This window comes from Capra hircus, chromosome 9, assembly GCF_001704415.2.
Source record: "Capra hircus breed San Clemente chromosome 9, ASM170441v1, whole genome shotgun sequence".
Lineage (NCBI taxonomy): Eukaryota > Metazoa > Chordata > Mammalia > Artiodactyla > Bovidae > Capra > Capra hircus.
Window position 1 is genome coordinate 81,224,850 of NC_030816.1, and position 13,668 is coordinate 81,238,517.

The 13,668-nt window shown below is 45.4% G+C and overlaps 1 protein-coding gene across 2 annotated transcripts in view; it reads right to left on the reverse strand.

The window, feature by feature from the left end:
- The window catches only part of TMEM242 (transmembrane protein 242), a 41,301-nt gene continuing 30,503 nt past the window's right edge, over nucleotides 2,871-13,668 (reverse strand). The window contains exon 4 of one of the 2 annotated variants that reach the window (XM_005684938.3): nucleotides 2,871-3,376. In XM_005684938.3, the coding sequence (XP_005684995.1) occupies nucleotides 3,278-3,376 (99 nt within the window). In that variant the 3' untranslated portion in view covers nucleotides 2,871-3,277. The remainder of the gene's footprint in view (nucleotides 3,377-13,668) is intronic. The other variant, XM_018053405.1, reaches the window with a different exon arrangement.

The window sequence follows — 13,668 nt, forward strand, 5'->3', positions numbered from 1 at the left end:
TTATCTGTTAGATTTTTCCTTTCCATTAACCAATTTAACAATATGCCTCTGGTATAAATGGAATAGACAAATGACTACATCTTCTGATATCTGAGTTCTGACTGCAGGAGAAAACCACTTCACTCATACTGCTTCCTTTTCTTTTAACTTTTGTCTCTGTTACTTTATTTTTTGCTCTGAAGGTGCAGCTGGGCCTCTGTTGGTGCCTGTTCCCATCAACCTTTCTGCAGCAGGTGATTCATCATCACCTATGGGAGTCCCCCGCCACCCTTCAAGGACAAGAGTATGGAAAGGGCTTTGTAAACATCAGGCATGTAAATATCCATTCCTTTAGGCCTCCGCGTGCACCCACCAGCGCACCCACCAGCCACCCAGGCTGAGACTCTTAAAAGGGACAAAACCTGCTCAGTTTTCCTCCTGACTTTGCTTCCTTCATTTCATTCAAAAACTAGAGATATTTTGTTGCAGAGATTTAGTTAAAAATGAAAGGTGGGTGAAGAGTTTTTGCTACTTTACATAACCTGATAAATTTCACAATCCTTTTTTAAAAAGCCTTGGATTTTAAACAGGTTACATATGAATCCCAGACGCTGATTACACCTGTTTAATTAACAATACCGCAATTTTAACAGGGTAAAATAGTCCAGAGAAAAATGTTAATTATGCACTTGACATTTCATTTAAAACTTTTTCTTAAAACTAAAAGGTTTCATTATAAGAGATAAATTTCAAATGTACTTATTAAACTGATTGCTAATTAGAACCTAAGCAATTATAAAGAAAATACACAATGATATTCAACCAGACGTTATTTTTCTGGACATACTGACATAGTAAATGTTTCTTTAAAAATTTTTAATTCACCTGGAGACTCAATACTTAGACAGGTACATTTCTGGTTAAAAACACTTGTTAAGATAGGTGATAATTGATCTATTTTATTTATTTATTTATTTTTTCAGTGTTACAGCTCTATTTTCTCAATGAATTTTTGAGTCCCGGGAGAGAGCTGAAGGACAGGAGGAAAAAGCAGTGGGAAAAACGTGCCAAGGAATCCCCTTCATAGCCCGCTGGAAAATTTGCTAAATATCTGACCAGTGCTCACAATTTCATTGGTCTGATCCTTGCCACAGAGAAGAAAAAGGACAGAAGAACCCCCACCGGCTTGTGTAACAGCTACTGGGGCTCAGCAGATAGCACCTTTGGGACATGCTGAGGAGTAGCCTCTCCAGAGTCCCTCAATTGTGCCGCCTGCCACCCGCCTGTTCGAGGGAACAAGAAACGAGAGATTGTAAAGGAATTAAGATTTCGTCAGGCATGTCCCTCCAGCCAGAGGAGTGAGGACTTCTTACCTTAACCGGAGGTCTTCTGGGATCTGAGACTGGGCTGTGACCTTTCTGCTGAGTTTGTTTTTTGCTGTCCTGGTTTCCAGCACGATGGGCCTTCCCCTGCGCTGGGTTTCTTCGCCTTCCGCTTCTAGCGCGGGAGCTTCGCTGAGTTGGGCTCCTGCTGTGCTTGGCCTCTTCCACGGGGAGGTTGTTTCAGCCAGGTTAAACCCGAGTCATGGCACCATAGATGTCACGTGAGTGTATGTTCCTCGGTTCTCTGTCTCCACAGCAAAGATTTGGAACAACGAACATTAAAGCCCTTGGCGCATCACAGCTCTTGGGTCTTGGACAAACCGTGTTATAGCTCTTAGGCAAATCAGTGTTACAGCTCTATTTTATTTAGAGGATAGCAGGAGAATCCATGCTCGAAGCGTGAGGGCATGCCAACCCAAAGACTCGAAGAGAAGAGAGTGGAGGAGCGCGGAGGAGGGAGAGAAAGAGGGCATGCACGCGGGAGAGAAAGAGAGCAGTCTATTTTAATATTGACAACTGAGATAAAACTACAAACTGTCAGGCAATGTTTAGGGACTTGGAATCAACTTGTCAAAAAAGTACATTTTATACCCACAATATCATTGCTTTTGCATGATATCCTTTTAGGTCATCACAGTCTGTTACTGGCTTCTTATCTAAGAATGTACAGGTTTACAGGGCCTTTCATGGTAGCCAGTCCCATCACTTCATGGGAAATAGATGGGGAAACGGTGGAAACAGTGGCAGACTTTATTATTTTGGGCTCCAGAATCACTGTGGATGGTGACTGCAGCCATGAAATTAAAAGACGCTTACTCCTTGGAAGAAAAGTTATGACCAACCTAGATAGCATATTCAAAAGCAGAGACATTACTTTGCCGACTAAGATCCGTCTAGTCAAGGCTATGGTTTTTCCTGTGGTCATGTATGGATGTGAGAGTTGGACTGTGAAGAAGGCTGAGTGCTGAAGAATTGATGCTTTTGAACTGTGGTGTTGGAGAAGACTCTTGAGAGTCCCTTGGACTGCAAGGAGATCCAACCAGTCCATTCTGAAGGAGATCAGCCCTGGGATTTCTTTGGAAGGACTGATGCTAAAGCTGAAACTCCAGTACTTTGGCCACCTCATGCGAAGAGTTGACTCACTGGAAAAAACTGATGCTGGGAGGGATTGGGGGCAGGAGGAGAAGGGGACGACTGAGGATGAGATGGCTGGATGGCATCACGGACTCGATGGACGTGAGTCTGGGTGAACTCCGGGAGATGGTGATGGACAGGGGGAGGCCTGGCGTGCTGTGATTCATGGGGTCACAAAGAGTCGGACACGACTGAGCGACTGAACTGAACTGAACTGAAAGAGATACCTAGCACACACACCACAGAGCGCGTTCGGGGCAGCAGCACGACTCCACTGCCTGACGGGCAGGACTCACTTCCAGGAGCGAGTCTTCCGTGCTCTGACAGCCACACACTCACAAGCAAGGCTGCTAAAACTTATTTAACTGGACACACTGAGGTACCACTGTCTGTTTATAAAGATTTTCCATCATACATTATTATTTTCAGGTAGAAAACTTGGCTTTCAACTTTACAGTCATAAAAGTATTTCCCCTGGGATTTCCTTTACCTAGAGAAGGTACCCATGCAATTATTTTGAACAGTCTTCCTAACTTTTCAAACTTTGCTAACCCTAACCCCCTCCCCCTCCTGTGAATGTAACCAGATCAGCTGTAAAGGAGCAGCGCCCAGTCATGACGGCAGGCCTCTGTGAGGACACTGAACGCCGTCCGTCCCAGAGGCTCAGTCAGCGACTGTGTGTGTTCCTGAGGAGAACTCACTTGAGTCCCTTCGGGGCTGTGAGAGCTCCAAAGCCAGCCTTCCCCGTAGCACTCGTCCAGACTTCATCCACCATGCTCCTCTCATTTGGATCTCAGTGCTTCCTCCCACTCAACAGCCGACTCAGAGTTCTTGGGAATTACTGGAAATATTGACTGCATTTTATTTCGAAAGTCTTTCATCTGAAAGATGAAAAAAATCAGTCATCAAATGTTAAAAGGTGGGGAAAAGAGCCAAAATTAGAGATGGACCCCATTTGCTGACTGACTGATATGCCATTGCTGTGGGTACCAAACAAAGGAAGACCAACAAAAGGCAAGACTGTCCTTGCTGCCTTGGAAGACAGCGAGACAGACCTCGTTTCTTCTTCCTAGTAAAAGTCTACTGGGCCTTAAGTAACATAAAACTCTAAATCTGAAAGGCAACATGCTCTGTATCGTAAACCCTCCATGACATGTATTTCCTACCAGAGGACAGCCTGTGTTGTTGGCCTTCATATGTAAAGCTGCAGTTGAGAATGGGATGTCTATCTAAATAAATGAATCTACTGAGGCTAAGAATTTGGGGGCCAGAAGGAAGGAGTGGGGAGAAGAAACTTCAGTTCAGTTGCTCAGTCGTGTCCGACTCTTTGTGATCCCATGAATCACAGCATGCCAGGCCTCTCTGTCCATCACCAACTCCAGGAGTTCACCCAAACTCATGTCCACTGAGTCGGTGATGCCATCCAATCATCTCATCCTCCACTGTCCCCTTCTCCTCCTGCCCCCAATCCCTCCCAGCATCAGAGTCTTTTACAATGAGTCACCTCTTCGCATGAGGTGGCCAAAGTATTGGAGTTTCTGCTTCAACATCAGTCCTTCCAAAGAAATCCCAGGGCTGATCTCCTTTAGATCTGGTGGACTGGCTGGATCTCCAAGAGACTCTCAAGAGTCTCCTCCAACACCACAGTTCAAAAGCATCAATTCTTCGGCACTCAGCTTTCTTCACAGTCCAACTCTCACATCCATACATGACCACTGGAAAAACCATAGCCTTGACCAGACGGACCTTTGTTGGCAAAGTAATGCCTCTGCTTTTTAGTATGCTGTCTAGGTTGGTCATAACTTTCCTTCCAACGAGTAAGTATCTTTTAATCTCATGGCTGCAATCACCATCTGCAGTGATTTTGGAGCCCCTCAAAATAAAGTCTGCCACTGTTTCCACCGTTTCCCCATCTATTTCCCATGAAATGATGGGACCAGATGGCCATGATCTTAGTTTTCTGAATGTTGAGCTTTAAGCCAACTTTTTCACTCTCCTCTTTCACTTTCATCAAGAGGCTTTTCAGTTCCTCTTCACTTTCTGCCATAAGGGTTAAGGAGGAATCAATGAATGGCAGAGGAGAATGTTCTTATGCACTGACAGTGTCGAGGAATCTACGTAAAGGTGTTCCTGGCAGACAGGGATCTGGAATTGTGGGCCTGGAGCAGGAGTTTGGAGGATCCTGACGTGCAGGGTCAAGTCCACCTCTGCACATGGCCCCGAGGGCAGGGACACTAATTTACAGGAGGTGGATAGTCTTCAGTGTAGGTGACGCTAGCTGCACACCGATTCATTCTTCACACCTAGATGGCCCTGTTCTGAAGCCACTACTCCAGAAGCACCACAGCACAGCGCTGCAGTCTTCCTGTTGGCCACACCCCAACCGGGCCTCCCCGATGGCTAGGCAGCAAAGATTCTGCCTGCAATGCAAGAGAATCTATTTCAATCTCTGGGTCAGGAAGATCCCCTGGAGAAGAAAACAGCTATCCACTCCAGTATTCTTGCCTGGAGGACCCCATGGACAGAGAAGCATGGCATGCTACAGTCCATGGGGTCACAAAGAGTCAGACACGACTGAACAACAACTCAACCATTATTTCTCGAGGATACAGATCTCCTCAGTCAAACTGTGAAGCACCCTGGATTCACAGCAACATATAAGTCATTTCTTGGAGTGACTGAGAGTCAGCTAGTATTTTTTTTTTTCGTTTATGTTGATGCTTGCTTAATTTCAATCAGAAGCTGGACCCCTGTGCTGTTTCCCAGTTCAGGAGGTGCATCCCCTTTGGGACTTGTCAGTTCCGAGGCATCTACTCCAGTCATGGTAGCACGGCCGTTAGCAGAGACCCTGGTATCAAGTAGGCCTCTCTGTTCAAAGGCCAACTCACGTGCCTGGGGAGCCTGCTTACTCTCACTAGGGGCAGAGTTCATGTGTGCAGCATGGAGATGACGCCTGCTTACAGAGTTGAGGACTGAGGCAACGCGCGTGGAAGCCCCGCTCCTGGCAGTGCTCAGTATACGTCAGCTGTTGTCACTACAGCGGCTTCAAAATACCATGTTCCAGGAACAAAGCTCGTGTGGATATAAGTATTATGGCATGTTTGTCAAAAGCATTAATTTACAGTCACATCATTTTGGTTTAAATATTCTGATAACTGAAGACACACAAGGTTATCCATCGTAAGAGGTCTGTAGGTCCAGGACCACCCTCTCAACGTCTGGGTCCCAGACACCAGTCTTGACACACACCCCCCCAGGGTATTTATGTCTCCCCGCAACCCCCTCTTCCATGCAGCCCTCTAATTTGTACTGTGATGAACCCTTCATGAAAGGTTTCCAGCTAAAGGCAGTACTCTGTCCCTGGCGGTCGGGGGGACAACTGGAAATGCAGTTCTAAGCAGAAGTTCTCTAAATAGAGTCCTGAGAGTCGGGCTGTCAGAGTCACAGGGGATCACCGTTGGCACTGGGGGCAGGGATGCTAACTGTCTAGGATGGCCCACAAAAAAAGTTGCCTTGTCCAAAATGCCCAAGAGTGCCCCCTTGAAAGGCCTTGCAGACCTCCACTGAAAGGCGCCTCTGGCCAGGGTTTGCAATGCGCTCCTTAGTTCTTCCCAGTTGCCTCTCTGGTGGAACATCTGTTATAGCCGAGCCTAATGACAGGGTTTTCTACCAGGACATGAATAGAATCATCTACCGTCCCACCTTCTCGGGGAGATGGAAGGAGGTCGGTCACTGCGAAGGTGGAGGCAGGAACGCGGATGAGGCCTGGGAGGCAGCGTGCAGAATGGCTGCTCTGCTCGGGCCGGGGATGGGGGTTGTGCTCCTATTTCCTCTCCTTGGCCCATTTTTTTTCCTTTGCTCTAATTTCCCAAGGATGGTTTACTTGTTCCCAGGGTCGTAAGTGAGTAACTGAACCATTAGAAGGAATCATATCTGAAAAACAGCCAAGTAGGAACAGACAGGCTTCCGAGCCCAGTGAAGGGAGGGAGACACGTGGGATACAGAGCATCGCGTGGCCCTTTATTTATTTACAGGTGTGGAGGAGTCCAGCCAACACGGCAGAGCAGAAAGACCTGAGCTCACTCCCAGGAGCACACCAGCGTCACAACTACCACCACCGATGAAAAGACTAGAACCTGCCCGAGAAGATCTGTTACCACAAAAGATGTGAAGAAGGACCCCCAACAGGACGCGGGGGAATGGTGGACTGGTTAAGCCCCACATCCCCAGGCGGGTGACCCACAGAACCAATACTCTGCACAGCCTCTCCCAGAGGAGCGGAAGTTCCGGCCCCATGCCAGGTTCTGTAGCCTGGGGGTCCTGCACTGGACGGCAAGCCCCCAGGGAATCTGGCTTTGAAGGCCAGTGGGGCTTCATTTCAGGAGTCCAAGAGGACTGGGGAAATAGAGTTCACTCCTAAAGGGTGCGCACAGCGTCTCACAGACGCCAGGGTCCAGGACAGAGGCAGTCATTCAACAGGAGCCAGGGTCAGCCTAGCTGCTGGTCTTGGAACGTCTGCTGGAGAGCTAGGTGGCCACTGCGGCTCACAGTGGGGCATAGACACGGGGCAGCCGTTCTTGGGAGCTCCCTCTACCACTTGGCACTGGTGCTGGTGGCGCCAGCGTGGGAACCTCCCTATCGCTCCTCGGTGTCAAGACCTGGCTCAGGCCAAGCGAGTCCCACCCACCAGCAGGCAGGCTGCCGAAGACCTCTGGAGCCCAGTCGCCTCATTTAGACACAGGACCCCGCTCCACCCATCAGTGGGCAGGCACCGGCCCCAGAGTCCCCTAGGCCCGGCCCTGCCCTGCCCTCCAGGAAGCCTGCTCTCGCCTCCAGACCAGCCGCCTCCACCAGGGGCAGGCACCAGATGCAGGAACACTACAGTCGCACAGCCTATGGAGCCCGTCTCCCCAGCCTCCCCCACCCCCAACCCCCTAACCCCTGCCCAGGGACGCAACAGCAGCCCTGAGATCCTGGGCCGGTAACCAGACCCCAGGGCCAGCTCCGCCTGCCAGCAGTGCGAGCACTGAGTCCAGGACCTGTCTCACCCTGCAGTGGGCAGATAGCAGCCTCAGAATCTTTTAGACTCTGACTCCACACGCCAGTACTAGCCCCAGGGCCCCTGAGGTTATGCATTCAGCTGCCTTGTGACCCGGTCCAGCAGCTGGCAGCTTCCACACAAGGGTCTGGCAACCAGCTGGACCGGAGGCCAACCAAAACAGTACGGTACTGACACAAAAACAGACATGCAATCAGTGGGACAGAACAGAGCCTAGAGATAAACCCACGCGCTTACGGTCACTTAATCTGTGACACAGGAGGCAAAAACACAATGGAGAAAAGACAGCCTCTTCAGTAAGCGCCGCTGGGAAAAACTGGACAAGTGAAAGGATGAAATCAGAACATTCTCTAACACCATACCCAAAAATTTAAAAATGGGTTAAAGACCTAAATGTAAGATTGGAAACTATAAAACTCCTAGAGGAAAACATAGGCAGAACATTATTTGACATAAATCACAGCAATATATTTTTGGATCTGTCTCCTAAAGCAAAGGAAATGAAAGCAAAAATAAATGAGACCTAATTAAACTTAAAAGGTTTTGTACAACAAAGGAAACCATCAACAAAGTAAAAAGGCAACCTACTGAATGGGAGAGGATATTTGCAAATGATATGACTGACGCAGGGTTAATATCCAACAAGTATAAACAGCTCATATGGCTCATAATTTAAAAAATCAAACAACCCAATTAAACATGGGCAGACGACATGAATAGACATGTTTTCAGAGAGGACATGCAGATGGCCAATAGGCTCATGAAAAGATGCTCAAGATCCCTGATCATCAGGGAAATGCAGATCAAAACTACACTGAGGTAATACCTCACACCTGTCAGAATGGCTGTCTGCAAAAAGAACGCAAATAACCAATGCTGGCGAGAGTGTGGAGAAAAGGGAACACCTGTACAGTACTGGTGTAATTTGGCAAATTGGTGTAGGCACTGTGGAAAACAGTATGGAGGCTTCTCAGAAAACTGAGAACAGAACTACCATAGACCCAGCCAGTCCACTCCTGGGAATATATCCAAACAACACTGATTCAAAAGATACAGACAGCCCAACGCTCATTTAGCAGCATTATTTATGATTGCCAAGATATGGAAGCAACCTAAGTCTCCGTCAACAGATGAACGGACGAAGACAATGCAATATGTATACACTGTGATACTAATCAGCCGTAAAAAGGAATGAAATCCTGCCACTTGCAACAACGAGGACGGACTTGGGGGTATTACGCTAAGTGAAATACATCCAACAGGGAAAGACAAATACTGTATGATCTCAGTTATATGTGGAATCTAAAAATACACAACAGACTAGTGAATATAACAACAACAAAAAACAGACTCAAAGATACAGAGAACAAACCAGTGGTTACCGCTGGGATAAAGGAAGGGGGGAGGGGCAATATAAGGGTAAGGGATTAAGATGTACAAACCACTGGTATAAAATAAGCTACAAGGATATACTGTACAACACAGGGTATATGGTCAATATTTTATAACTAAATGGAGTATAACTTTTAAAATTATGAACCATTATTTTGTACACCTGTTACTTACATAATATGGTATATCACCTATACTTCACTGAAAAAGCCTTTTAAATTTTACAGCTGTGGAAATGGAAACCCAGCATCTCCTTATAATCAGGGCCTCAAGTCGCTTTCAGCAGAAAGGCTCACAGAAAGTTTCTAAGCTTGTACTATTCATACTACATGGATAGTTAAATGAAGATCTTTAGTTTTTTCCCACCTGTTTCAATTTCTGATACGCAGATCAGAGGTGTCGGTCCTCTCAGTGATACTCTATCACAGGTCAACAGAACATTCCTCTGCTTAAAAATGTGCTTGAGAAAAGACTTAGGGACTGAGTACATTTAAGCAAATTATGAAGTAAATATACTGAGTTCCAAGATAATAATTACAACTATTGCCACAAAAGCATCCCCCTACCCTAACACCAGAGAAGTCCGGTGAAGACAGGGCATGTTGGGGACCTGAGTGTCCATCCAGCAACTCAAGTCTCACTCTGAAGCATTTTCTGGATTCTGGGATTCTTCCCTGCAGTCCTCCTTATCCCTCTTCCTCTCTGACCAAGAAGAATTTCTCTGTGGTTACAGACCACAAGCCTACACTTCTAAACAGGGCCATTGCATACTGCCCCACTCCAGGATGCTCTCCTCAAAGACTGGGACACAAACGGCACTCCCAGGCAGTGAGCCCACTCCTCCAAGAACCTCATCCTTGAGTCCCAATGTTTGTGTCCAAACATTACAAGTATTACAGTGCTGGGCTGTAATACTATCAGAAAGTGGCAGTCTCTTCAATAGTACGTGAACTGTGAACTTCCAGATGTTCAAGCTGGATTTAGAAAAGGCAGAGGAACCAGAGATCAAATTGCCAACATCTGTTGGATCATGGAAAAAGCAAGAGCGTTCCAGAAAAATGTTTACTTCTGCTTTATTAACTATGCCAAAGCCTTTGACTGTGTGGACCACAACAAACTCTGGAAAATTCTAAAAGAGATGGGACTATCAGACCACCCAACCTGCCTCCTGAAAAATCTGTATGCAGGTCAGGAAGCAACAGTTAGAACTGGACATGGAACAACAGACTGGTTCCAAATAGGGAAAAGAGTACATCAAGGCTGTATATTGTCACCCTGCTTATTTAACTTTTATGCAGAGTACATCATGAGAAATGCTGGGCTGGATGAAGCACAAGCTGGAATCAAGATTGCCGGGAGAAATATCAATAATCTCAGATACGCAGATAACACCACTCTTACGGCAGACAGCAAAGAGGAATAGAGAGCCTCTTGATGAAAGTGAAAGAGGAGAGTGAAAAAGTTGGGTTAAAACTCAACATTTAGAAAACTAAGATCTTGGCATCTGGTCCCATCATGGCAAACAGATGGAGAAACAATGGAAACAGTGAGAGACTTTATTTTCTTAGGCTCCAAAATCACTGCAGATTGTGATTGCAGCCATGAAATTAAAAGATGCTTGCTCCTTGGAAGAAAAGCTATGACCAACCTAGACAACATATCAAAAAGCAGAGACATTACTTTACCAACAAAGGTCTATCTAGTCAAATCTATGGTTTTTCCAGTAGTTATGTATGGATGTGAGAGTTGAACTATAAAGAAAGCTGAGCGCCAAAGAATTGATGCTTTTGAACTGTGGTGTTGGAGAAGACTCTTGAGAGTCCCTTGGACTGCAAGGAGATCCAATCAGTCCACCCCAAAGGAGAAGGGGATGAGAGAGGACAAGATGGTTGGATGGTATCACTGACTCAATGGACATGAGCTTAAGTAAACTCCAGAAGTTGGTGATGGACAGGGAGGCCTGGCATGCTGCAGTCCATGGGGTTGCAAAGACTCAGACATGACTAAGCGACTGAACTGAACTGAGCAGTCTCTAAGGCAGCAGTTCTCAGAGTATTATGACAATAGGAAAATGATTACAAGTAATTTGTCACTAATATGGATTTTTTGATTGATATTCTAGGTTTAGAATAGATTCAAGATTATGCCTCCAATAACGTTACTACTCACCTTCACACCACAACAGCAACAGAAGGGTGATGTAGCCAGTATGCCAGGAGTGACCATGGGATATTACTACACATTTACTGTGTCTGTCTTGGCAAGGAAAAGAACAACATGAAAATTTTTGGTGTTATATATAGTGTGCTGAAAAATTACTTAAAAGCTGAAGCTATGTCCTCAATTTAATGAATTTGAGAAAACCCTTACAGCATCTAATAAATAGACAGCTGGTGGAATTAAGCGCTCCAAATTTTAAAAAGTCTTTGCCATTGTATAGCTCATTTAACTTCAATTTTCTCACCTGCAGGTACAGGATGGCTGCCAGCCTCGGTGCTGAGGTTAGAATAATGAAAGCTTTATAGGACCAACTGATGAGAAAGCCTTTGGATATATCAATAATTACAGTGCCAACGGGAATTTTGAAGAACCTGGAAATTCAGCTTCTTCATAAAACTGAGTAAGACTGTAAATGTTTCCTGAACAAGAATAATGTTTGCCATTTAAGATCACCTATGTGCCAGACTCACCAAGCAGTAGACTTTTATGTAGCCTTCACAATTCTGGCAAAAATGAAGACCACCGCTTTATATATGAGAAACCAGAGGTCAAAGAGGTTAACCCACCCATGGTGATCTGATTTGTAAGATCACAACTGCCTCACTGACATCCAGGCTCTTGCCCCACACCACTCTGGTTCTACGACCTAGAAAGACCTCTACAACTTCTACTCATGTGCCCGCTTTCCCTAAAAATGACCTAGCTTGAAATATGTACTTCTTGCAGTAGTGACCATGTTATACAGAATGCTAAGGTGATGCTGTGAAAGTGCTCCACTCAATATGCCAGCAAATTTGGAAAACTCAGCAGCGGCCACAGGACTGGAAAAGGTCAGTTTTTATTAATGCCAGTGTTTACTGACAGCCAGTACTCATCTGCTTCTGGATACAGGGGGTAATACTTCTCTCTATAAGGGAGAGATGAAGCCTTCTGAAGTGAACAGTGCAAAGAAGTAGAGGAAAACAACAGAATGGGAAAGACTGGGGATCTCTTCAAGAAAATTAGAGATACCAAGGGAACATTTCATGCCAAGATGGGCACAATAAAGGACAGAAATGGTAAGGACCTAACAGAAGCAGAAGGATTAAAAGGTGGCAAGAATACACAGAACTGTACAAAAAAGGTCTTAATGACCCAGATAACCACAATGGTGTGATCCCTCACCTAGAGCCAGACATCGTGGAGTGTGAAGTCAAGTGGGGCCTAGGAAGAATTACTACAAACAAAGCTAGTGGAGGTGATATAATTCCAGTTAAGCTATTTCAAATCCTGAAAGATGATGCTGTGAAAGTGCTGCACTCAATATGCCAGCAAATTTGGAAAACTCAGCAGTGGTCACAGGCCTGGAAAAGGTCAGTTTTTATTCCCATCCCAAAGAAGGGCAATACCAAAGAATGTTCAAACTACCACACAATTGCACTTATTTTACATGCTAGCAAGGTAATGCTCAAAATCCGTCAAACTAGGCTTCAGCAGTACATGAACTAAGAACTTCAAGACTTACAAGCTGGATTTAAAAAGACAGAAAACTGGATGGGAGGGGAGTTTGGGGGAGACTGGATACATGTGTATGTATGGCTAAGTCCCTTCACTGTTCACCTGAAATTATCACAACATTGTTACTTGGCTGTACCCCAATACATAATGTTTTTGGTGTTAATAAAAATTCCCGTGGCGTTTTTCAAAAAAGAAAAAAAGGGCAGAGGAACCAGAGATCAAATTGCCAACATCCGCTGGATCAAAAAATAAAGAAAGGAATTCCAGAAAAAACATCTGCTTCATTGATTACACTAAAGCCTTTGACTGTGCGGATCACAACAAACTGTGGAAAATTCTTAAAGAGATGGGAATACCACATCACCTTACCTACCTCCTGAAAAACCTGTATGAAGGTCAAGAAGCAACAGTCAGAACCAGACATGGAACAATGGACTGGTTTAAAATTGGGAAAGGAGTATGTCAAGGGTGTATATTGTCACCCTGCTTATTTAATTTACATGTAGAGTACATCATTCAAAATGCTTGGATAGATGAATCACAAGCTGAAAGGAATCAAGATTGCTGGGAGAAATATTAGTAACCTCAGATATGCAGATGACACCACCCTAATGACAAAATGAAGAGGAACTAAAAAGCCTCAGGATGAAAGTGAAAGAGGAGAGTGAAAAAGCTGGCTTAAAACTCAACATTCAAAACACTGAGATCATGCATGGCATCTGGTCCCATCACTTCATGGCAAACAGATGAAAAAACAGTGGAAATAGTAGCAGACTTTTTGGGGGGAGGCTCGAAAATCACTGCAGATGGTGACTACAACCATGAAATTAAAAGACGCTTGCTCCTTGGAAGAAAGGCTATGATAAACCTAGACACCATATTAAAGAGCAGAGACATCACTTTGCTGACAAAGGTCTGTCATCAAAGCTATGGGTTTTCCAGTAGTCATGTATGGATGTGAGAGTGGGGCCATAAAGAAAGCTGAATGCCGAAGAATTGACGCTT